This window comes from Centrocercus urophasianus, unplaced genomic scaffold (genome assembly GCF_019232065.1).
Source record: "Centrocercus urophasianus isolate 14NV4802_14NV808 unplaced genomic scaffold, USGS_Curo_1.0 seq_10, whole genome shotgun sequence".
NCBI classification, from domain to species: Eukaryota; Metazoa; Chordata; class Aves; order Galliformes; family Phasianidae; genus Centrocercus; species Centrocercus urophasianus.
Window position 1 is genome coordinate 6,131,229 of NW_024884142.1, and position 24,703 is coordinate 6,155,931.

Below are 24,703 nucleotides of genomic sequence, written 5' to 3' on the forward strand. Positions count from 1 at the left end.
TATAAGAGACTGACAAAAACTTGATAGCTGCAAAATCTTCATTGCAGTAGTAGCATAATATGGTGGTAACCCACCTGTGAAGTAGTTTCAGAAAATGCTCAAGCAGATCAACTCGTACATGGCTCAAGATAAATTACTGAAATAGACCTCGAAGTGGTCTTTCTTTATGATTATAGTCTTAGAGATGTATTTCAAACCATTATCTAGACCTAACAAAACTAAGCTTAAGTTAATTTTTTGGATTTGAGTTTTTGAGTTCATATTGTATATTGTATTGTATATATTGTAGATATATATTGTATATAATATTGTATATATTATATACATATTGTATATTGTAGAATGATCCCCAGACATCTCTTAATGCAAAGGTAAAAAGTTTCAAGAAAACAACAACAGAAAAAAATCTGAAAAAATCGTGAAAAGTTCTTCAATAATTTTGTATGTTCTATTGTGAGCCATATTCAAGGTGAATAAAAAAAGGATGACAGAAGAAAGTAAATGGAATACTGATCTTTTAAAAAATAAATGAGTAAATAAGTTTGTTTCTCCTAAAACATTTCAGGTTTTTTAATGCACAACCATAGAAAACTGTACCTCTAAGCATTGTTTTAATACAAATGGTAATGTACAGACAAGAATAATAATGATTAAATATTGAGCAATCTCTTTCAGCTGCCTGTTGAAGCCAGGACGGAACTGACTAAGAAGGCTGTTAAGGCAGTCAAACATCTTTCTGAGAAATCAAGAAAAAAGCATTCTGAGAATGAGATGGAGGATGCAAAAAATCCTGCTGTTGCATATGAAAAAACTCTGAATCACTTGCAGCAATCCCTTGCTCATCTGGAAACACTCACTCATAGTTTTATCGCTTATTTGAAAAACAGCGAGCAGGTAATGGTTACCAATCTGATACTTGTTTTGAGTGTTGCCATAACCAGTAGTGATACACATCAAACTACTGTCATATTTTTTGTGTTTTACAGCTTTGTTTTTGCTTGCTTGGTGTTTGAAAATTCATTTCTACCAGTCTTCTCTGTTTTGTAGTAGTGTTTTATCTTGGCAGAAGTAAAGATGACACATGCCCATAAATAAGTGCACTGATTCACGTTCAAAACTTATCTGCTCACAGGATGTACTACAGAAGTATGGTTATTTGTATGACCTGTCAAGGTCAGAGAGAGACCAAATCCATGAGCAAGCAGTAACCATGTGTATAGATGGTCAGCCCCTGGACATGATACAACAGTTGATAGAAGTGGCTGTTGGAGATCTTTGTCTTTCTACCAAAGATATTGTTCAATGTGCTATTAAAAAAATTGTATGTATGCTAAGGTAAGTCTAATGTCAGCATGTTTTTTTTTGTTGTTAATTTCCCTTTGTTTTAATTGAATGCTTGTTTGCTTTGAATGTGTGGATTTTATAGAAGATTAGGTAATGAGAGGAATTGACTTCTTATTTTTCCACTCACAGATAATGTCATATTGAGATGATAGTTATTCTGAGTTTAGAAAGCGTGAGTTACTTGAATGAAGAAGCGAGAAAACTCATTCTGTTCACTGACAAGTGCTTTTAAGTTTTAAACCTTTAGGTTTACAATTCCGTTATTTGCGCTTGCATTTCAGAAACTTTTTGGCAATTTTATGATTTCATGTACTTCTTCCCTCTTCAAGAGAGGGAAGTAGTGTGTACATTTTCATGTGGGTATTTGGGAAGTAGAAGCCTAACAACAGCTGTTTCCACAACAGTTAATTCTACAAAGTGCAGTATGATTTCCATCTTTTGAGTAACTTGCTGGTTTTTGGGGGAGAAGCATTTTGGTTCTTTTTCTCATTTTCAAGCTTTTCAGATTATGTGTTAATTTTAAATTATGAATTCATAGTCTTTCTAAGTAAGTTTTTCATCTTTGTTTTTTGTTCTTGTAAAGAAAGCTAGAGTTTTTGCTCTTCTTGTGGCTCTCTTTGAGTCACATCCAACCGCCAAGCTAAACTGCAACTGTGATTATTCTGTGCTTCCTACAGCAATTAAAAGTAACAGTGATTAAAAATAAATGACACAACGAGCTGACTTCTGGGAGATAAATTTTGATTTGAGGAAGAGTGTTGTTTGACCAACTCTTTCTGACACTTACTGTTTCTTGCTGCTGTTAGTGCCATCGTAGGAATGTTCCCTGCTGGAAGCGACTCTTCATCCCTATCTTGTTCTGGAGCTGTGAATTCTAGAACCTCTGTAGTTGCATTACGCAAACCAAACTATTCTGTTTATACTACCGTAGCAAAATGAGTCATCTTTTATGTGAAAAGTATGGAGAAAAATGTGAAATAACTGGCTTCTGCACTTCATACTTACATGTCCTTGAATAATTCTGTGAGATGGGGTGAGACCTGGATGATGAAAGAGGAGATTAAATCAGCTGTTGCTGGTTTTCTTAGCCTCAGTTAATAGTGAGTTTAGCATTTGCATTAACTTCAATACGTAGGTCTTTTACATGCATATATTATTTATAGTCTTGTTTCTAAATAACAAATATAACTCTTGAAAGGAATCTTACAAAACTACTGTAGTTATTGTGTGCTTCCTTAAGTACGTATTGTGTCTTGAATGAGGAAGGAAGAAAGATTTTTGCATTGAAGAGTATACTGCCTGTTGAGTTAGCCATGGTGTTTGTACTTACTGTCTTCTAGCCCAGAAGGGACATATCTTTCATTCACAAGTTGGAGGTTAAGATAATTCTAACTTAATTGCTATTTGGGAGAATATTATGTCTCTGAGAATATAGAGCTGTTAAAAATAAGTGTGAGTGGACATAATGAGGACATGAACACAGGTGAGAGAAAGAAAAGCGAGTTTATTGAAAAGCCCTTCAGTGAAATAACGTCCATTTTATGCATTGTTTTTAGTGCTTATTCCTAGCTGAGCTTGCCATTTGTAATACTTTCTCCTAGGAAGCAGTAAAAAAAATAATAATAAATTGACAGCTTTCATAATGATGGTGACTGTAAAATTCTTCTGGCAAGTAATGTGGAACTATAGTATGTCCTTTGAGGTTCAACCTTTTTCCTGCCACAGTGAAACTAAAGGTATTTATTAGAGCAGTGAAATAATAGAGAATGTGCTTTAGAGGCTTGAATGACAGCCCATGAGGAGAGTGTACACGGAAAACATTCTGTTAGGATTAAATAAACCTGTGAAGATTCTCTTAGTCTGCAGCAAGATTTTAAGATGTGGATTTTGAAGTCCATGGATGTTTGTAGCCCATTAAGAGCAACCTCTTCCTCTTCCTACCAAGGAGATAGCAGTGTTCAGACACATGCCTCTCTGATGTAATTTAATTAAAAAAAAATACATTCAGTTCCCATTGCTGTTGATCTTGAGCTAAAATGTGAAATTTTGCAGGAAATAAGCAGAGGATGAAGTTCTGGGATTTGACCTCTGTACCCCTATCATAATTTGTGTTCCCAGGGAAAATAGAGTTCAATATGTTTTGTGGCCATTGTTAACAGAATATCAATGAGATCTTCAGAATCCTTTTGTTAGTGATGCTCTTCCTCTTCCAGAGCATTATAAAATACTCACTTGGGCTCTTTTTTCTTTTTCTATAGTCCAATTAAATTAATTCATTGGGAACACTCTCTTGGATTTGATGCTGGGGCTGGGTCTTTGCCTGCCTTGGTCTCTGATTTGCTGAGTATTCCATATGAAAGACCACTTTATCAATGACCTCGTGTAACTAGCAAAAAACTTTATTTTGGGGGAAGAAGTTGGAATGGGAGTATAGGGGAGAAAGTTGTTTTATACCGTTTATGATAGACAGATATTTCTCATTTTAATATTTTTCCAGAAAACTCTTCCAAGGTACTTCTGTTCCAAACAGCAGTTGCATGCAACACACATGGAAGTATTCTACTGTTAAATTGCTGCTAGGCTCTTTCACATTTTATACCAGTTTAGATGGATAAAACTTAGGGAATTTATTTGGTTTATTTGTCATGGGGGAAAATTATATGTGGGTAGGATGATATGAGTGGACATAACAGGATAACGTAAGTCTAGCATGGAAAAAAATTTACATCTCTATTTATTTCCCAGTGATTATGTGTAAACTACAGCAAATTGAAGAGCCACAGATAAAAAGAAGGCAGCCTGTCAAAGCATTTGCAGTCGTCTTTGTCAGAAAATGTGTTCCTGAAGTCACTCAGTTTTGATATTCACAGCATCCTCAGTGATGGTGGAGCTTTTACATAGGGACATCAGTAATACTGTCTGTCTTGCTGGGGTTTGTCCAGTTGGTAAATAATAATTTGGCTTTACATGACCACTGTCTAATGTGCCTAGCTGGAATATGGAAGTGTGATGTATCTGGATTTAAATTTTATGGCTTAATTCAACATCAGTGAGTCTCATTAATATGCAGTCTATGAAACTTCTTAAAATTCTCCTTTCTAATACTTTTTCTTTGAATTGAATTATACCTTTCTTATATAGACATTGCAAAGCAGAAATGTCTGAAAGGTGGTTAAAAATTCTGTTCTGCAGACCATGACCAGTAACTCTTAACCAGCACTTTTCATTAAAGATGCATCCCTCCTGTGGACAAAATGGAGGGGGGGAGGGAGAGGGCAGGAGGGAGAGGAGGTAGGGGCCTTAGTTTGACACCTCAGATAAACTCAGAAATTCACACCTTTTCAACTGGTGTGTGATGTGTGATTTTTTTGACCACTATTCTTCTTTATAAATCCATAAACTGATGCTAAAAAATAAAAGTGAAATGTTACAAAACAAAATGCCCTGGTTAATATATGTATGTTTGCCAAGAGATGAAAGTCATGGGGTGGTAGTAGTCGCATAACAAGAAGTGGAAAGTTGACTACTAGAATGGTAAGAAGCATGAAGTAAAAATCCATCAGAGAATAGAAAATCCTTGAAGTAATATCCTCCCTCTTATGAAATTCAGTAAGACAATATTATAAGGTAGCATCACTCTAAAAAAAAAGCAAGAACTTAGAAGGAAGGTTGTGTCTTGGCAGCTCTTAAGCCTATTGGCATTGATGCAATTTCTTTGAATGAAAGAGGTTACATCTCTATTCTGTGCTCAAATACTAGCTTTAAAGAGAGAACATAACACAAATCGAAGCACGTTAACTGCAGCATTTTATGCAGCATTTTCATTTCAGAATTCATGGGCAAAAAACTGACTAGAGAAGTCTTTCCTGTGAACCCAGGAAGCTGAATTTTCTTTAATAATTGTAGCATTTCAAGGGAAAACTCTTCAGATTTTTAACTTTTTAATTTAATTTTATTTTTTTGGTCTTTGATACAGGACTGTTTTATACAATAGTTTTGCAGGAGACAAATTTCTTCTTTGACAGTTAACATTCAAAGTAATACTTGTAGGCTCATAACTCTGAACTGGAGTTTCCCTGGATTTTCTGTAATGATGGTGACAAGGAATGTAATGAAGGTACTGTAACTATAAATGAAAAAGCTAATATGGATGTGAAAAATCATGGTTGTATCTGCGATGTACATGAAAGTGAAACAGAAATGCACTTCTGTGATTGAAAATATGCATCCTTTCTTTCAGTTTTGTAACTGCAACCTCCCTTGAAACACATTAAGTGTGTTGAAATGTTTCCTGTCTGTGATAGAGGAATCTTTTACGAAGTATTGTGTTTCTGTAAAAGTAAATTACTTCTTGGTGTCCTGCTGGCTTCTGCCCCTGGAACACAGCAGTACTGGACTGGGAGATGAGTGGGTAGAGAGGGGACCTGGGCCACGTTGATGTGACATCAGGCTCAACATGCCCCAGCGGTGTACCCTGGCAGCCAAGAAACAAACTGTGTTTTGGGGTGCATTAAACATAGCATAGCCAGCCATACAAAAGAAATGTTTCTCATACTATTTAAACTTAATTTGCTGTTCTGAGCTCCACAATATAAAAAGGACATTAAGGTCTTTGAAAGTGTCCAGGGCAACAAAAAGTGGGTAATAGGACTGCAAGGCACGTTCTGTGAGGCAGAGGCTGAAGGCACTTGGATTGTTTGGTCTGGATGAGGCTGAGAAGCAACATTACTGCTCCCTGCAGCTCCTGAGGGAGGAGAAGCAGAAGGAGGTACTGGGCTTTGTGTATGGCAACTGATGACAGGATGGGAACCACACAGGGCTGCAACAGAAGAGGTTCAAACTGGAACAGAGGGAAAAATTTCTTTGCCTTGTGGCTGGTCAAACACGGGGAAGTTTCCCAAAGAGGTGGCTGATGCCCTATGCCTGTAATTGTTCAGGAGGCATTTGGATAATGCCCTCAGTAACGTTTTAACTTTTTAGTCCTGAAGTGGTCAGGCTTGGACCTTCAAATATCACTAAATTCCTTCCAGTGGAAGTATTGGATTCTATTCATTTTTAAATAACATGCAATATCATAGGCTTAACACCTCTGACACCTTCTCAGAAGCAGTTCTCATCTAAAAAATGGTTATTTGTCAAATACTATAATTTCAAGAACAGTATTGTCCAGTTTTGTCAATTGCTTTTATCTTCCTTGACTTTCTTCTGGTGCACAATTCTGGTGCACAAAATTTAAAGTAGAAAATCTTGCATTAGTAGGTATAAAACCTCTCCAAGAGAACATACTTAAAACATTATGCAGGAATTGATTTGATGCTTTTGTGGTTTGGAAACAGCTATTACCAATATAAATCAGTTGTTTCTTAATAAAAAGAACTGATAGTATGGAAAAGATTTTGGTAATCAATGGTAATCCGATTACATTTAACTAAGATTCAGTTTATTATGTTACCAAGATCACTCATGCAATATATTGGAAACATTCCATGATCTGTGACTTTAGGAAAGCTCATGGATGATGAAGAAAAATTTTGTATCCTCTGCTTAAGAGGAGTCTAGGTAATGAGGGAAGACAGTTTATCCAAGAAAGACATTATGACTTCTTTCACTTGCAGTTTCTAAATCTTTCAGCTTAGGTGTTCAGATGGGTTTTGTGTTTCTTAAAATTTTGGGAGTTTTTGCCAGACAGTGAGCAGGACAGGTTGGTTGAAATTTTGAATTTGTGTTTAATGGTGAGACTTTTTTTTTTTTTTTTTGAATGAGGTAAAAAGTCTTATTAGACTGAGCATCTAACAGGAAAAAAAACAAAAACAAAAACAAAAAAAACCCAGATTTTTCACCATCTCATGTCATTTGAGCAGGAGTTGTTCAGGGTAATTTTGCTACTCAGGCATTATATGATTCCGTGATACTTCTAATGGAAATAACTGTTTGACATTATGGCTTTCTCCAGCTTGAACCGATAGCACCAACAGTATATGGTTTGATTATTTTCCTGGTAGTTAGATGAAGTGCAAAACAGAGCTAAATAGGGCTGGAATGATAAAAGAATATAATGTGTTTTCAATGAACAGTTTAATTAGGTTAAAATATGTAGATGGGTTTAATTGATTCCCTTTTCAAGTATACTTTGTACTTTATTGTATTTGAGCGACTTGATTAAATATGCATCACTTTTTCTGAAGCTGAACTAAGATCAAAATAAGCCTTTGTCAGTGTTATTACTCGAGGCTCGTATGTAGGAGTTTTGAGGTGAACACTGAATCCTGTGCTGTTTAATACATACATAAAGTAGCATATAATCTGTGAGTAAAACGAATCCTTCATTAATTATATTTGTTCCTGTCAGTAGCTGCTCATTGTAAATTATTAGGAAAAAAACAAGGCAGTGGTCTTTGTGGAATCTTGACATAATTATTTCTTTAATGACCTATAGGATCTTTTTATTTTATCTAACCATTTTAGGGCAGTAACAGCTTCATTTGTTTTTGTTTTTGTTTTTTTTTTAATCATTTTTTATTGTGTTTTTTTTTTATTATTATTATTTTACATATTTAATAGCAGAATAACTTTGATAGGCTGATGAACAGTAGGGAAAATACACTTATCCGTGGGTTTTTGAGTCATCCTCAGTAAACTAACTTGGAGACTGTATGCCTGCCTTTCTTCAGTGCAGCGTTCACAAACTTTGAAGATTGGCAAAATTATTGTTTTCTTGTTCAGTCCAGGAAGATATGAAAACAAGGGCTACTAGTTAAGCAGGAAAAGCAGAAAACTACCAAAACTGTTACATGATTCATATATATTCTACAGTTGGGTAGATTTAAGTACACCATTAAGGACTGTTTTTACAGTGACTCTTGTGTCTTCCTTTAGCAGTGGAAATGGTTCTACATCAGTCAAAGACCCACTTGGAATCCTAGAAGGCATTGTTTCTGCAGTGCATGCCAGTGTTGAAAAAGGGTAAGAACTTATGTGGAGTCCTGTGTTAAGGCTTTGAGAGATACTATGTAGGAATGAAGGTACAATATTGAGTATGGATGATTTTTCTTCACAGATGTATATAACGAGTTTGCATTTAGTTTTACAGGATTTTATTCTTAACCTGCTATCGCTTATGAAGCTCAAAATCTGAAGCTTAACAGAACCTTTTACTTGAGCATTTGGAAGAAAGAAGTCATTGAACATAAGATTTATGTAATAATGTTTAATGGTGATTTGAGGAAATTGAGGTATTTCTGCCCTAACTCCGTCTAGAAGTAGAACCTTGCTTTTGTTTCAGTTTATTAAATAAGCTACATGTAATAGAGTAACATTTAGATACCTGAATTGAGGTATCTTGTCAATGTATGCAAAGTACAGCACAAAAAAAAATTACTCAAATGCTGTGTAACGCTTCTCTTTGTGTCTTCTCTTTTGTGAATATTCATATATCAACTTACTTAATGATTTGCCTCTCTCACTGATGCATATTCCATTGTATCTTTCTTGAAGACAAGAAAGAAAAGCAATCAGTTGTCTTTTCAGTTTTATGAACTTTAGAATTTATGTCTAATAATAGTAATTGAAAAGTAATAAAATAATAAAGCCCCATGCTCTTCAGTGGCCAACAAAAACAATTAAATTGTGCAGAGGCTCCTCCACTAATATTAAATTGGGTAAATATTGGATACTGAAGAAGACTGTTGTCAAAATCTGCAATAAATCTAATTTACAATATTATAATGTAGAATGAGAAAGTAAACTCTAGTTATATTCTGAAATGTACTTTCCAGAGTCTTTAGATACATACTTCAAAATTTAACTGTTGAAACAATAAGCTAAAGTGAAAATCATTCCAATTACAGGAGATTATTTACGTTCTTTTAAGTACTTGTTCTTATTTATCTTCGTAAAGCTTAGCTATTCAATTTACAAAATATAAACCCCTTGGAAAAGCATATGTAAACAAACAGGTGTGAGATCTGCAAAACGCTGGAAATATTCAGATGCTTTCTCTTAATTTCCACACTTTTTGTGCGCTGTTTGAATGACACTCGTTTGGCAGAGGCATATCTAATTTTACTGAAGTTCTGCATTCAGCAGCATCACTCAGGCAATATAAAAACGAAGTAAAATGGAGATCTTTGCAATCTGAATATCTAAGCTGTCAATGTTTATTTCAGAGCTGCAAGACAGGATAAATTTGTATTTTTCTGTCTGATATTACTTTCCCGTCTGCCTCGTTAAGACAAATAAGGGAACATTAGTTATAAATCACATTCCACCTGGAACCATTTTCTTGATTTAAATTAAATAAGCTTTAGTTTGAAATTCTACTGAAAAATAGCAGAACAGGCTTTTACTATTTGTTACATAGTAATTTAGAGCCAGTAAAGGACTAGATTACTGCGTCTACAGTTGCTAGCAGGTTGGTTGTGTTGGTGACAGTCAGTGTACTGTAAAATGTACTGTAAAATTTAGAATGTATTCAGTATAATAAATGTTTAAAAAACTAAATTACATTATTAAGATATATTTGCTAATTATCAAAGTGATAAAACACAAAATGTATTGATTTATGACAGTTTTTTCTTAAAAGGATTGTGAACATTTTTCGTTATCATGGGAGGACATGCAGTGATCCATCTAGCTAGAGATTATATAAAGGAAAAAAAAACAACAAATTGCTAGAGCCACTAGTGATGTTAATTCATGTATGTAGAACATAAAGTAGGACCTTTAAGGAGAGAAAACAGTGTAGATCAACATTAGAGAAAGTTGAAAACAAAATAAATCATATTAAAAAAAAAAAAAAGTGGTCAGGCTACATAAAGTGCAGTTATCAATCAGTATCAATTGCATTAGGTCATTTTTAGGTACTGAAATTCAGGGCCGTTGTGATTAAATTTGCAGTCAGTGTAGTGTGGGAATGATGCATAACTGGATAAATGGAGTTTTGTAGTATTTACAAGGTTATTTGAATTAAGAAAGAAAAAAATCAAGCACTTAGCTTCAGGCACCTGATCTGTGGTCTGATTTGTCAGCAGTCTCACAGAGATAAGCTCTTCAGAGGCACACTCCTTCTAAGTACACATCTAAAAGAAGTCATCATACTGCTCATGGTATTCTCTGTACTTCATGTAGCAATTCTGAGGAATCCCACATTCGCACTAGTTTACCTGGGTTCTGCTTCTGTGTAACACAAAGATAATTCATGATACCTCTGATAAAGTTTGAAATGTATTGAACAGATCCATTAACAACTTTGAAAATACATGTAGATAATAGGATCAGGATGTTTCATGTAGTATTGTTTAATTGCAGGGAAAAAGTAGTTTCTTCGGATGATCTCCTGGAGTGGCTGAGACCTTTTTGTGGTGATGACTCTTTACCAGTTAAGCCTCGCATCAAAGTACTGCAAATTTTGGAACAAGCCTTCCACCTCAGTGATGAAGACAGCAAGCTGCTTGTGTACTTCAGGACACAAGCTGTTCTCAGAGCTTGCTGGCCTGAAACAAAGGTATTAAAATTTACTACTATAAATGATAGCATGAGACTTTATTGTGCAGGGATTATATGGTGATTTTTGAGTTTGTAGTCTGTGGTTGTCACTATGAGTGCTAATCCTATTTTCCTTTTGAATCAAGATTCTAGTAAATTGTGATTCTTTGAAAAACAAAATAGTTCATGGAATCCTCAGCTTTTATTTACAAACAGGAGTAAGTAACACCAAACTTGATTAAATACTAATGATTGTTTTGTACAGCATGCATTTAACTTCCTCACTTTTTTTTTGCATTTTTTCTTTTTAGGCAACTGCTTGTCACTATTACTCTCCTCTTTATTATTTACATGGTGTGACATTATATTCAGATTTTCTTTTTTCTGTACTCTCTGAGTTTTATACCATGCATGTGTAGTTGGAACATCAAGGACATTCTCAAATGGAAGAGCTGATTGATAGGGAATGGCTTTGATCATAGTTGGAGTGTGCTACTGTCTCTTTGAAGAGGCAGCACCTAAGACAGTTTGTTTGTTTTTTTTTTCTTAGAGCAGCTCATACCTTAAACTGTCCCAAGTGTGATTTTTAAAGTCCTTTTCAGAGCAAAGTAAGGAAAAACAATGTAAAATTATTGCTGAAAGAACTTGCTGTAAGCTGGTTATTATTTGTTCCTACAAAGAGACAAAGAGCACTTCTATCCCGAGCTTTCAAGTTTAAGACAGACTAATTTTCCTTCTGAATTAACAGATTATGAGCTTTGATTTTTTTTTTTTTTTTTTTTTTTTTTTTTTTTTTTTTTAAGCATATGTAAAACTTAAGATAATAAAGATCTCAGCATGAAAGTTTTCAGGAGTGAAAATTACAGAATCACAGAATTGCAGGGATTGGAAAGGATCTCAAGAGATGAGTCCAACCTCCTTGCTGAAGCAGGTTTCCTACAATAGGTCGCACAGGTAACATCCAGATGGGTGTTGAGTATCTCTATAGAAGGAGATTCCACAACCTGTCTGGGCAACCTGTTCCAGTGTGTGAAGCAGAACATTGAAATATTGATTAATATTCAAAAATAACATTTTTTATGTATGATTCTTTTCTAACTGCTGTGTTTCACTACTCATTTTGGTAAAATGCTTATTAGAAAGTATGTAGCATTAGAGGTTCTACATTTAGTCTTCCAGGTTCAATGAAAATCTAGTAAATGCTTAATGGGAAGAAATATTCTTATCTTTGAAGCTTGTATTATTTTGAAATCATAGGAGTATTAGTTGATACCTTTAGAATTATTTAGAAGCAAAGTTAATCTTCCTCCATTTCCTGGATGCCTTTCTTCTTCCACCTCCAGTGCCAAAGCCATATGGAGCTAAAATAGAGCATTTATAATACTTAGAAAGATAAAATAAAATCCGTGCTCAAAAGCATTTTGTAATAATTTTAAACAAACGTGAAGTACTATCTCAGTTTTGACTTGCTCTACCAAGACCTTCCAAAGGAATAATCATCATCATAATCTTTGACAAAATGCTTATCTCTTGACTCCTTTAGAAATTACTTTTTCTCTTGCATTCACAGTAATACCAGCACTTAACTCTTCAACGACACTGCATGTGTATGTCTGTGATTGGATTCTTTATCTTCAGTTTGCTTCTGTTATTAGTATGCAGTGTCCCTTGACAACATTTTTTTTTTTTTGCCTGTGACCCATTTTCAAGTCTAAAATGTTAAACTAAAATATGTTTAAAAAAAAATAATTAAAAAAAATAGAGAGTAGCTTTCAGCCATTGCTGTAGAAGAGAAAAAAGGATCTTGTATTTGGCAGAAATCTTATGAGACCCATTACACTTAAGAATCACGTAAGATGCCAGATCGCTTTTATTTCCTCACATAATCTAGTAGGTCAAAACACAAAACTGGAATTAATTTTCTTTCATTTCATGCCACTTTAGGAATTAATCAAATGCATTGCATATGCCACTGGTTAATTATGCCCACCATGGCCCATATACACATATATCTTTACTAAACCCTGGGTAATTCTTGTAGACTTCGGACTTCAGCCAACCTAGGCCTCCCCATGTAATATATTAGTAATTTCTATTTTCTGAAGTGGTGGATTTTCAGAATGATAGTTTTCAGCAGCAAAACACATGGTTTTGGTGAGGGAAGAATTCTGGGCTGATTGTAAACAACACTGTTAAGTCGTGGCACAGAGAAGTTAATCACTTCAATGCTCTACTCTTTTGCTGATAAATAAGAAGATATTGCAAGAAGCTGTGTTGTAGAAAGCATAAGTACTATGCTAGTTAAACTAAAACCTTTTAGAGCTAATTATATACAACTGTGCATACAATATGTAATATAAATTTCTATGCGTATGGTATTTAGCTAAGTTCAAAAATATTTTCTCTGCAGTAGTGAAAGCTGTGCTTACATGTACGTACATCAATATGATTGTTTTTTCACTACAATTCCTGCTGCAGAGTAGAATTGAGAGAGTCCTATTGGAACGTATTTTAAAATAATTCTAATTTTCAGTCCGAGCTAAATGTGATGGATGTGATCTCTTTGCTTTGAATGAATAGTTTATGATATGTAGCTAGTCTGCGATTTAGACAAATTGGTTCATCTGTTAAGTACTGGTAACCAAAGTTCAGAACTCTTCATTTATGTCCATTATGATTCACTGTGTAATTTTTTTTCTAATCTATTCAGCTGATGTCAAACATTAGTACGCAAGTTGGTCTTAGAAGAAAGTACAACGTTATTTGATTTAATTTGATTTGCTTATTCTGTGAATTAGCAAACTGAAGGTAGGATATTGTTTTCTCTGTATTTTTGCCAGATACATTTCACATTCCTTCGTGATGTGTTAGTAAAACTGCAGAATTCAGCAATTAAATGAATGCTGAAAAATCAAGAGGGAGAGTTATCCAGACAGCTTTTTATGTTACACAGCTTAATGCTTCAGATTAGATGACCTTCAAGAAGCACCATTGTGAAATTCTGTTAAATTTCTGGGTTACTCTTGATAAACCAGTCAAACGTATGAGGAATTACATTTTTCAGAAGTGTGCTGCTATGTCAGTTCATTTTTTGTGTGTGTATGTAGGTATCTGTTTCTCTAATGTCACTCCATCTTTTTTCATTTGGTCACCTTTTCTCATCCAGCAAAGTAGAAAAACACTCAGTCACGTTCATTAGAAAAATAAAAGGGTGCAGAAAATGAGCAGATGTTAATTTTAGCTTGTGAAGGATTGTGTCTAAAGGTTTTGTTAATGGAGTTTAAGTTGTAAACATTTCAAAGAAGTACTCACGATCTTTCTTCCAGACTGTTCTATCCATACTTGCTTGGCATTTCTTCCATGTTTCTAGACAATCCTCTTTTCCTCCACCATTCCCTGGTACAAATAGGGATATTAAGTATTGTAAAGGATGAATGTGGATTCCTATTGAGTAAAGATAAGTAAAATGATATTGCGGTGTTCAATTACCAGAAAATGTGTGAAAGCCACCCTCAGAGTGTCTACTAATCCTCTTAGTCAGGCTTGGCATACATCAAAGGGGGCCTTAATATTTAATTATGCTCTAGGTGCTCTAAGTAGTGGTGCCACAAATCAATGTGTTTCTGGGAAACAGGCCAACTCTTACAAAATTAAAAATGTACTTCATGGAAGCAGCTACCTATCAAACAGTCAGAAACACAGCAATTTCCAGTTCTCTAATGATAAGTTAACAAAATTAAAAATTCAGTGGTCCTCATTTTTCAAAGGCTTGAGAGTCTTTAATTCACATTCCAGTAGCAACTTACCCTCCTGGAGGGAGGAGGCATGTGTTGTTTTAATCCCCTTGATGAATTTTATCTGAGCTCTTCAGGTTCTATAATTTTCTAGTTAACTGACGCATGAAAAATACAGGTCAAAATGCTGACTTTTTTGTACATTACAAAAAAAATGTTGGGGAGGAGGAGAAAAACGTAGGCTGTTTACTTCAAAGTTTAGCTTTATCCATCTAAGATGGGAAATTATTTGTTTTTATGTAATATTAAAAAAATCTGGTCTGTAATGACTTGCAGCAAGTTAAAATATCAACAAGCACTGTGAGCGTGCTTTGTCATTCGCTGCAGTGTCCAGCTGGGGAGAATCAGTTACACTAAGGAGAGTTAGAGCTTTTCCCCAGGAAGTTGAAGGCATTAGCAAAGGTTCCATGAGTAAAGCAAGTGTTAGTTTAAGACAAGAAGCTAACAATTGTGAAGCCTTCATAAGACACACCTTGTCTTTAAAGGATTGTTAAATTATTATGCAAATTGAAAATGTAATTACTGTTTGCATGCTACGTAAATGCAAATAGCTTTGTCATTTAGAGAAGGTAATCTCTTACCCTTCACATTATTACATTACTGGCAATTTTTCCATGATCTTGCAGGCTTGAGAGCTGCTGAGGGCTGGATGTTTTTAAAAATTGGAAAGGAATTCTAATACAGATTTGACGTAGTAATTTTAGGACTCTTTATCTCTTATTTTTAAAATGGAACTTTGGAAAATTACTGGATTAATTTGTATTTCATGTGCACCTTCCCAATCCTACCTCTGTCATTTACTGATGTAGGCAATTTATGTATGTTAGATGCAGTTTTTCTGTGTCTCAGCAACCTTTCTAATGTCTACATTAACATAATGACTTCCTGAAAACTTGTATATGGCTGTCAAACTTCCTTTTCTTTTTTCTGGTTCTCTTTCCAAGTGTATGGTAAATATGTTTCAGTTTACATAGGACTCCATGACTTCATAGAGAAAAAATTTGGTTGAAATGGTAGATTTTCAGCATTTACCCATTGCATGTACTTGTGTCAATTACATTTGAACATGAGTATATGGAAAGCAGCCTTAGATGTGAGAATTCCCAAGTCATTTTGCTGAAGGCAAACTTTATCAACTTTCACACAACTATGACCCTCAGTTAGCTTGATCTGGCAATGTACAAGTGAAAAAACAGTACCTATTTAATCCTTACCCATCGTTTATTTATAAAAGCATGCTTAATTAGAGGAAGAATTTATAATCCTATCATCTTTGAGAAAATTTATTAAGATGTTTATAATTATAGAGACATTGTTTCTCTATTAAAAAAGCGTAAAAATTAGGTTTAATAAATTAACTTCAAGTTTTAATAAATATTTTAAAACACTAATTTCCATTTCTTGCAGATGCAATTTTTTCCATGTGACAACATGTGAAATGTTTTTTGGGAACGTAAACTGTGGTGTATATGATTGATTAAATACTTCAGAATGCAAATGAATCATTTTCAGTTAACTGCAGAAATAAAATGGGTAAGACAAATTGAAGAGACAAACAGTATTATTTGAGTGAATGTGATGGTTTCCTATGCAAGCTTGGAACAGAATGATACTGCTGTGGTTGCTTTAGAGGAGGATAAACAGGCTCTGGAGTTGGTACCACGTAGGGTAATTCACTTTCTGCGACAGTTCTTTAGTAATGGAGGTATAAGTGGAAAATGGTTTTAAAAAAAAAAGAAGGCATGGTGTGCTTTTATCTCAGTTTCACAAAAATTAAGAGCTCATTAGTGACATATTAATTCTTACTATGCAGCAAAGAAATATGTGGGTGGACTGTAATCCAGCCTTACGTTGTCACTTCTTAAATTTGTGGCGTTGAAGGCAGAAAATACTGGCACAGTGGATGGATTTTTGCCTCTGTGATTTTATATATAATGCTATCCTGTGTTTTGTAGGATAGCAAAATTCAGAAAATCAAAGCCTGCTAATCTAGGTACTTCGCCATGCTTTTTTTTCTTTCTTTTTTTCTTTTTTTCTGTTGCTTGCTCAATTTAAGTAAAGCATTCCAGTCCTGTTATTTCATCTAAAACGTTTTCTGTGTCTGTGACTATAATCCTCTTCATCCAATCCCACTGTGATATGTAGTATACCTCCTGAAAATAATAATTGGAGAAGGAATATGATGTCTTTGTGGAAATTAATGGTTCATGCTTATGAATCCAAGCATTGCAATTGCACTTTTGAATTCAGCTGTACATTAATCAAAAGCCGTGGAATTTCATTCAGTGAGTCTGATGTTCCTGTTTTTGATGATGCACTCCCCTGAGAGCATCAATTAATTTATGTAAGCAAAGAAGCAGTCATAAAATTATCAGAAATTCTACCCTGTACCATCTGATCCTGATCTTCTTTCTTTGTGAGGTATGAACTGTAAAACCATTTCTCTTTAGGCCTTATTTTATCAATATTCTAAATTAATATGTTGCTATCTGTTGATGCCATGCTTTTTTCAAACAGTCTCATTCAGTCAAACGTATAGATGATTGACCTTATTTAGGTCTGTGACCTATCATCTGAGGAGCTCCTGTCAGCTATTCATTGAATAGTGCTTGATAGGCATTTCTACTAGTTCATATTCATTAGAAGTGTGAGACTTTTTTTTTTAAAAAAAGTAACTACTTCATGTTTGTCTTCTTTGATGAATTATGTATGTAGGCACTAATCTTTTTTGATATTTAAAATATAAATTTGTCTGACATGTATGTAGCTAGTAGGGCTTTTTTTCTAAAAATTCAAGACATTCTATATTAATATGCCATTTTCATGTTTTTTTTCTTTTATGTAGCACTATAAATCTAAATATATTGTTTCTGTTCCTGCACAAGAACTTACCTATAACTGCAATGACTGCTGTGAGGATGACTACATCCCATTCAACCAATTGCAGCGCTCACGTAACTTCATCTTGTATGACAGTTTTATGGTGCTATCTAGTGTTTCAAATTAGTTCTATGGCTGTAACATACTTACTCGTTTATTTAAATTTGTACAGCTTAAATAATTTTGTGCTGTCCATCCACTTGTCACTTTAAATGCTCTTGGTCCAAGTCATAAACATGGATAAATGGTAGAGGAAACTTGCATTACTGTCCTTTTTTTTTTTTTTTTTAATAGATACTGACTCCAACTTAATGTCGTATTTCAGTGTCAACAACCTGCTATTTCTAAAGGCAGGTGTTTTAGTTTAATATGTGTTATTCCTTTTAAAAATGCCTGTTTAAACTTGTCAGTTTAGCCTTTATGCTGGACAGTATTTTGAAAGCATTAATTTTGACAAGTTTTTGTTACATGAAAACAGTTTTAACATTATTTTTCCTCTATTAGCTAGAATTACAGAGTAATCTATTGAGTTGGAAGTTATACACACAGTTGAAAGCTGGGAACTTGTGCATGCACTACTTCTTAATGGTAGTGATAATCAGAAAATGTAAACTGAAGAGACACTTGGCATAATGGGTTGAAATGGCTGATGCTAATTTAACAGCTTAAATGTAAAAGTAATATTTGAAAATTGAAGTCTTGTTAAAATTTTGCGTCTCTTATCTATCACCTTTTATGTTCTAAATGAAGTATCTTTATACCTAGGCTATGAAGATGAAACAGTGATTGATAACTGGTGCTTACAACTAAAATGACTTGCATCTTTTTAACTCCCTTGTGTTACATAGTTCCAGCCATGCTTTAAGCAGACTCCAGTTTTTTGCATGTTAACTGACACCTGGTCAATGCGTATTTTAAATCATATGTATGTTAATCATGTCTCATTCAATGTTAGATAGCTAGATATATACATCTTTTCATAATTTTTTTCATTGTTCATTGGTATCTTTGTTTTCCTCTCTCTTTTCTCCTTATAGTTCAGTACAGTTTTAGGAGGTTTTCTGTCTGCTGAAATGTATTTGCAGATTATAACACAATCTCCTGCAGAATATAAATGAATGCATTTTATTTACTACACAAGTTATACATGTTTATGCATTAGGCAATGCACTTGTGGTTACTGAATCTGTACGCGTTTCTTAGGAATTAGTGATCTACATATCAAACAGATAAGGAATTAAACAATATATTAATCAGTTTGTCAGAAGTTCCTGGCTATTTCTGATGTCTGACAGGAAATGCAGATGAAGCAAAGATGTGAAATCCTCTATGCAGAAAAAACTGCATCCATTGAGATTCTTTGATGCTTGCCGAATGTCAGATGCCATTTTGTCAGCCTATCTTACTCTTCTTCTGCCATCTGCCACGCGGCAAGAAAATGTAATGGAATATTGGTGGGAAGGTTCAGCCTCTACTGCCATAACGTCAATGTCTGCTTCTGGCATTGTGGACCTGCATAATAAAATAGGAGATGTTACATTTGGAGCAGTCCTTATAGAAACACAAAGCAGATGCAGATTATAAAGTATCTGATTTCAACTCCATTTTGTTTTTCAACAATTCAAGGAGAGAGAATTAAAAGGCCTGGTTTTTCTTTCCCTCAGTTAACAATCATTACTAACAGCTTTTGAAATCGTGGCCATTTCAGTGGTGACTTACTAATTAGAGTTCAATATCACTGAATTTGGTTATATGTAAGAGAAGTCAATAGAACCAGAGAGTAGATTAAATGACCAAAATACTTTAGGACAAACAAACAAGGAGCTCCTGGGCTGTTCACTTTATATGGGGTAAGATGTTTGAGTCAGTCATACTGTTTGCTGGCTGATCTCAGTGGGCATATTGTTCTTGTTAGCCCTCAGCTGTTGAGCAAGGAGTTTGCACATAGTCTCTCCCATGTCTGTTTTGAGGCAGGCAATAACCAGTATTGTGATTGCGGAGCCTTGCAGTTGACCCTGAGACACTGAGCACAGGCTGTGGGTGAGGTGGATATACTGTAAGATTGGGGAGATGAATACAGGGCAAGCACACTGTCACAGTGTGCAAGTACATAAAGAGGTCAGTTCAGGTTCAGATCAGAATTCTGTCTAGCCTATTCTAAATACCACGGGGACTGAAAAACAGACATGAAATAAGAAAAGGGAAGCGTACATTTGAAACTTAATCCAGTATTCTGCTCATCTCTAGGTAGTCAGAGGAGGTTAATTAGTAATAGGAAGAAGAAGCAGCTCTATGTGTTGACAAGTTCTACTTTGAAATATTTCCCACAGGTAGGTGGAGATAATTTACCAGGAAATTATTTAACTGAAACCTATTGGCTTGTTTTAAACTTGTTTACTGAAATGGAAAAACTATGTGTTTTAGGAAGCATTCTTGCTTAAACAGATGATTTTAGTGCAAAATTATTGGATGAAATTATGCATAGAGGTTAGTGTATTGCTCATTAAAATGTTGCATCTAGATTAAGGTAGAAGAGTAGTAAGTGCTTCCCTGCTTTTCCTTCTCTGAGGGATTTCTGAATTCCAATGGCATACAAAAAAGATAGGTAGTTTATTCTTTTTTAACCTTTTAACCTCTTCTATCTGACTATATACAAGGTCTTCTAAGCTGCCTTTAATCAGCTAGTGTAAACTGTTCATTCTCATGCTTCCAGCTGTATTTTTTTCATTGCTCTTACACACTGGTAGACAGGAAGGATGAATAACATGGTGAATGATTCTTTACTTCTTGCTACTTTTCGCAGCCTGATTCTGTTGTCTCTGAAGATTTTGCTCTCAATCACAGCTTAAAAGATTTCTTTTTAAAGACACCTAGCTTAGAAATAATGAAATGGTGATAGTGTGCTGGGGGCAGCATCACTTTACGATTTTGCCCTTAAAAGTATTTACTGTCGCTTTGGGATACGATGGTTTAGAATAAGATGTTTCAATATGTTCTTGTTTTCTTTTACAAGTGTCTAGTATGATGGTTGGTAGGGGATGTCTCTCATCTTCACTCTGAAGCAAGTGAAATAAAGAATAGCCTTTAAAACCTCCTCATCATACTTTTGCAGGGACAGTAGTTGTCTGATTTCAGGAAGAGTTGTACACTTCTGCCTGTTTTTCACTGGCAATTTTTAACACTTGTTTTCATGTTCATATACTTATATAATCTATATATGCATATACATACATATATATGTATATATATATATTCACATATATATATTCACATAGTGTGTGTGTATATAAACACTTTAAAATATCTGTTTAACTTGGTAACTTGTCATAGTTAAGAATGTCAATGTAAAAAAATGTCATAGGATCATAGAACAATTTGAGTTGGAAGGGACCTTAAAGAGCATCCCGTTCCAACCTCCCTGCCATGGGCAGGGTCGCCAACCTCTAGATCAGATTGCCCAAGGCCCTATCCAGCCTGGCCATGAATACCTTCAGGAATAGCTTAACAGTACAGAAATGCTAATCATTACATTACAGAATTCTATCAGATTGTTATCAATCAGTGTTTGCAAATCATATGAAGTCCTTCCTGATGATTGTAAACAACCTGTAGCTTTCCTGATCTGGAATCCAAGTAAAATCTTTTACGTTGGATCTGGTTATTATTAAAATGCAGTATAGATGAAGTCTCTACATCTAGAGCTTGTAGTGAAGTACACAAAAAAAAACTTAATTCATTTTACAAGTGAATCCAAACAAATATAGCGTAGCAGGAAGGGACTATTCAAATGCATGTTTAATGTTTCTATTTTTAATTGCATATTAATTCAAACAAATGACAGTGATAAACAGGAACATATTTTGAGATATTTACAATCTGGTGGATGTAGTAAAATGAACTTTATAATCATGTAGATCAGTAGGTTTTTAGTTGCAGCTCTTAGAAACCATAAATATCTTCGCTTTTAATACAGGGAGTTGATTTTAGCATGAATGTAGGTTTTCTCAATATAGAAATATGTAGGAAAATATTTTTCTGATTTTTTACAGCTCAGTTCTTTGCAAACATCCTTATCAATTATTTCCTTAGAACGCTAGTACTGGATAAAATCTATCGTTGAAAACCATAGCTTTGTCATGCTTACGGAGAGAAAAAAAGTAATATGCTGGACAGAATTTGTTGGGAAGAATGTGGTGGAGGTATGTCTGCTTCCATTTTCCTGTTCACCATTCTAATACGTAATCAGGCAGCTTATTTTTTGTTTTAACTTGTGGAAGGAGAGGATTGGATTGAGTGATTGTTTGCTGGATCCTTTTATTAGCACTTCTGTTTTCTTAAACAAAACAGTCTCCAGGTCAGCAGCCAAGTTGGCTGGTGTCAGTTCAAATAATACAGTTTAAGCAGTAAAGCATTTTACAACTCTATCAGATGTCTGTCCTTTAGGATTAGGAGAACAATATATATTGGATAGTTATGCCTCTGGGACACGATTTAGATACAGCAACATAGCACTGTTGCTGTAAATACTGATTTAAACTAACTTCACTTTAAAAAGCGAGATAATGTACTGAACTAAGCAACCAAACCTGTGAACTGCCATGCCAGAAGTTATCTTTATCAGTCATATGTGATGTCCCATGGCTTTATTTAACCTTATCTTTCTTCAGTGTATCATCGTAAGTTTCTTAAAGCTGATAGAAAAAACTTTTGAGGCAACTTTTCATATTTACACACTTTTATGTGTGTCATGCATAATGAATCTCTACAAAGCAGTAATAAATATGTAGAAAAAGATGAAGCAAAACTTTGTGTATTGAGAGAGGTAAAAGTTTCAACATGTTGGACATGTGATACATTGAATCTGTAAGGGAAGAAAGCTAGATAAGTCTTCGAAAGACTTTCCTCAGGCAGAATATTTTGATGCTTTTGGAGGAGGTATTTTAAGTGCATATTTTTTTTCTTTCCAATACTGGATATAAGAAAATGTGCATTCCAGGATTACTCAGTATGCCTAGAGTCAGATAAAGGGTATGTTTTTTGCCAAGGTTATCTGCTGTAGGGTAGACTACAAGTATCCCAACTATCAAAATCCCTTTTTTTTTTTTTTTTTTTTTTTTTTTTAAGCAATAAAAGCACTCATACCCATATACTTCACATTTTATGTATAAAACAAAGTGTTTTAAAAGCTTGTAAGAATCTTCTCTTATAAAATGTCCTACTAGCAAGGTGTGGCCAGCTCTTTGATAAATAACTGGACTCCAGCAAAAAAATATATGTATATCTATCATCATTGTGAAGTACTTTCTTATGGTTTGCAGGTGAGAATAAGTTGAAGACTTTACCTGTGGGAGAATGAATGATTGTATGTACGCTATCTCAAATCTCATGAATCTGCTGCTAATAATAAGACCATAACCACCTGAGGAAAAATAGTGGTTTTAATGGCTAAAGCTGCATAATTGTATGTGGTGTGTTGTGTGAGTAAGCTCAGAGATGCAAAAAAATGATCATAGAAAGTTTGAGTTGGAGAGGACATTAAGAGCATCCAGTACCAATTCCCCTTGCGTGGGCATGGTTGCCAGCCACTGGATCAGGCTTCCCAGGGCTCATCCAACCAGGTCTTGTACACTTCCTGGTATGGATCACTATTGGACTCTTTGGGCAGCCTCACCACTTTCTGAGTAAAGAATTTCCTCCTAACGTCTAACCTAAATCTCCTCTCTCCTTTGAAACCATTCCCTCTTGCCCTATCACTATTTTATCTTGTAAAAACTAAATCTGGTAGGATCTAGTCCAGTTTTAAGCGATGGTTGCATATTCTGTATCGTTTGTATAGCTTGTATTTTCCTTTGTTAATTTCCTGATTTTTTTTTTTTTAAGAAACATAAGCATTATGCAGATGTTTGTTTTCTTGATATTAAGCATATGTGGTCCCTTGTTAATAGTGAAATTCTGTATGTTAATCACTTAACATGAGGCTCAATTTTATTTAATTTGTATTTCTTTTTATAAGGTATCATGAGCATTGTTTCTAAAATTAATTCCCCTAATTGACTTTCCCCTTGTGGAGAATATTTGTGCAGCCTTTTAAAATATACAGCCAGTTGTGTTACATTGCCAAAGAGAAGGCACGAAACTGAGGGAAGTCAAGGAAGTAATGGAAAAGTCTGTTATTAAAACTGAAAACCCTGCTTTCCTTTTCCACTTGTTTCTCTTTTATATTCTTTATGGTTTGTCTGAATTTCAAGTGTACTCTTTGCTACCTTGCTGTAAGCGTCATTAATCTGTTCAGTGACAGATTCTTCTTTCCAGGCCTTTGTACTACAAGGGGTCTGAACCTTTCATGACAGGTTATCTGTATGTAACCTTTGAATGTTTTAGATTTTTTTAATTGAAAAGTCGAGGGATAGGATTTATAGTATACTATTACCATGGCTTTGAAAATGACTATGCTGCTAGAAATGCAGTGCGTTGTTGTGCTACAGGCTTTAGAGCCGTCTGAATTGCTCATTCAGAGTCACTGAAAAGAGAATGTTCAGTTTAAATGGAATTTTTAATGTCTCTACTGTTTTGCTGTGCTGTTACAAGGTGACAGGCTTAACTGTAACCTTGGCAACTTCATTTCAACTAGGTTTTGCCTCTTTTAAGATGAAATTTCTGCCATTTAACACAGAGCATGCTCTCTCAGTTGTGTAAAGTAGCTGTTTCTGCTGTTTCTCTGTTTGTCTGTGTATATCTGTAGCTTGCTCCAGAAATCATGCCTCTTATTTATTTATGTGGAAATTAAAACAGATACAAAGAGCACAATGACACTATTTAAGAGAGCAAATTCTCAGCTACAAAACACTACTTCTCAGCATGGTCACCACCATTAGCTATGCATTCTTGCCAGCGATGAACAAGAGCATGCATGCCACCCTTGTAAGAATCAGCACCAGCAGAATTGACCACTGTTACTGTTGTCCCTGCTGAAACTTGCCACCCACCACCCCACTGTACTCACATCCACTGTTTGATCTCCATAAATGTTCAGCAAGAATTGATGAATGTTAACAATTACCATTTATTTCTGCATGGAGGAATTCTGTGACACAGCTTTGTTTCATCTACACTTCTGTGTCAGACACCATTTTGCCAAAGTGCCCCTCTGCTGTGTCTGTCACACAGCAACAAAATGTAATGGATTATTGGTGAGGAGGTTC

General features: G+C 34.8%; 1 protein-coding gene across 2 annotated transcripts in view; it reads left to right on the forward strand.

The window, feature by feature from the left end:
• NBAS (NBAS subunit of NRZ tethering complex) overlaps positions 1-24,703 on the forward strand; it is a 160,150-nt gene that overhangs the window by 106,065 nt on the left and 29,382 nt on the right. The window contains exons 45-49 of one of the 2 annotated variants that reach the window (XM_042823195.1): positions 676-894; positions 1,133-1,335; positions 8,221-8,307; positions 10,651-10,846; positions 16,029-16,154. In XM_042823195.1, coding sequence (XP_042679129.1) covers positions 676-894; positions 1,133-1,335; positions 8,221-8,307; positions 10,651-10,846; positions 16,029-16,058 — 735 coding nt within the window. In that variant the 3' untranslated portion in view covers positions 16,059-16,154. Of the gene's footprint in view, positions 1-675; positions 895-1,132; positions 1,336-8,220; positions 8,308-10,650; positions 10,847-16,028; positions 16,155-24,703 lie in introns of those variants that run through there. The other variant, XM_042823108.1, reaches the window with a different exon arrangement.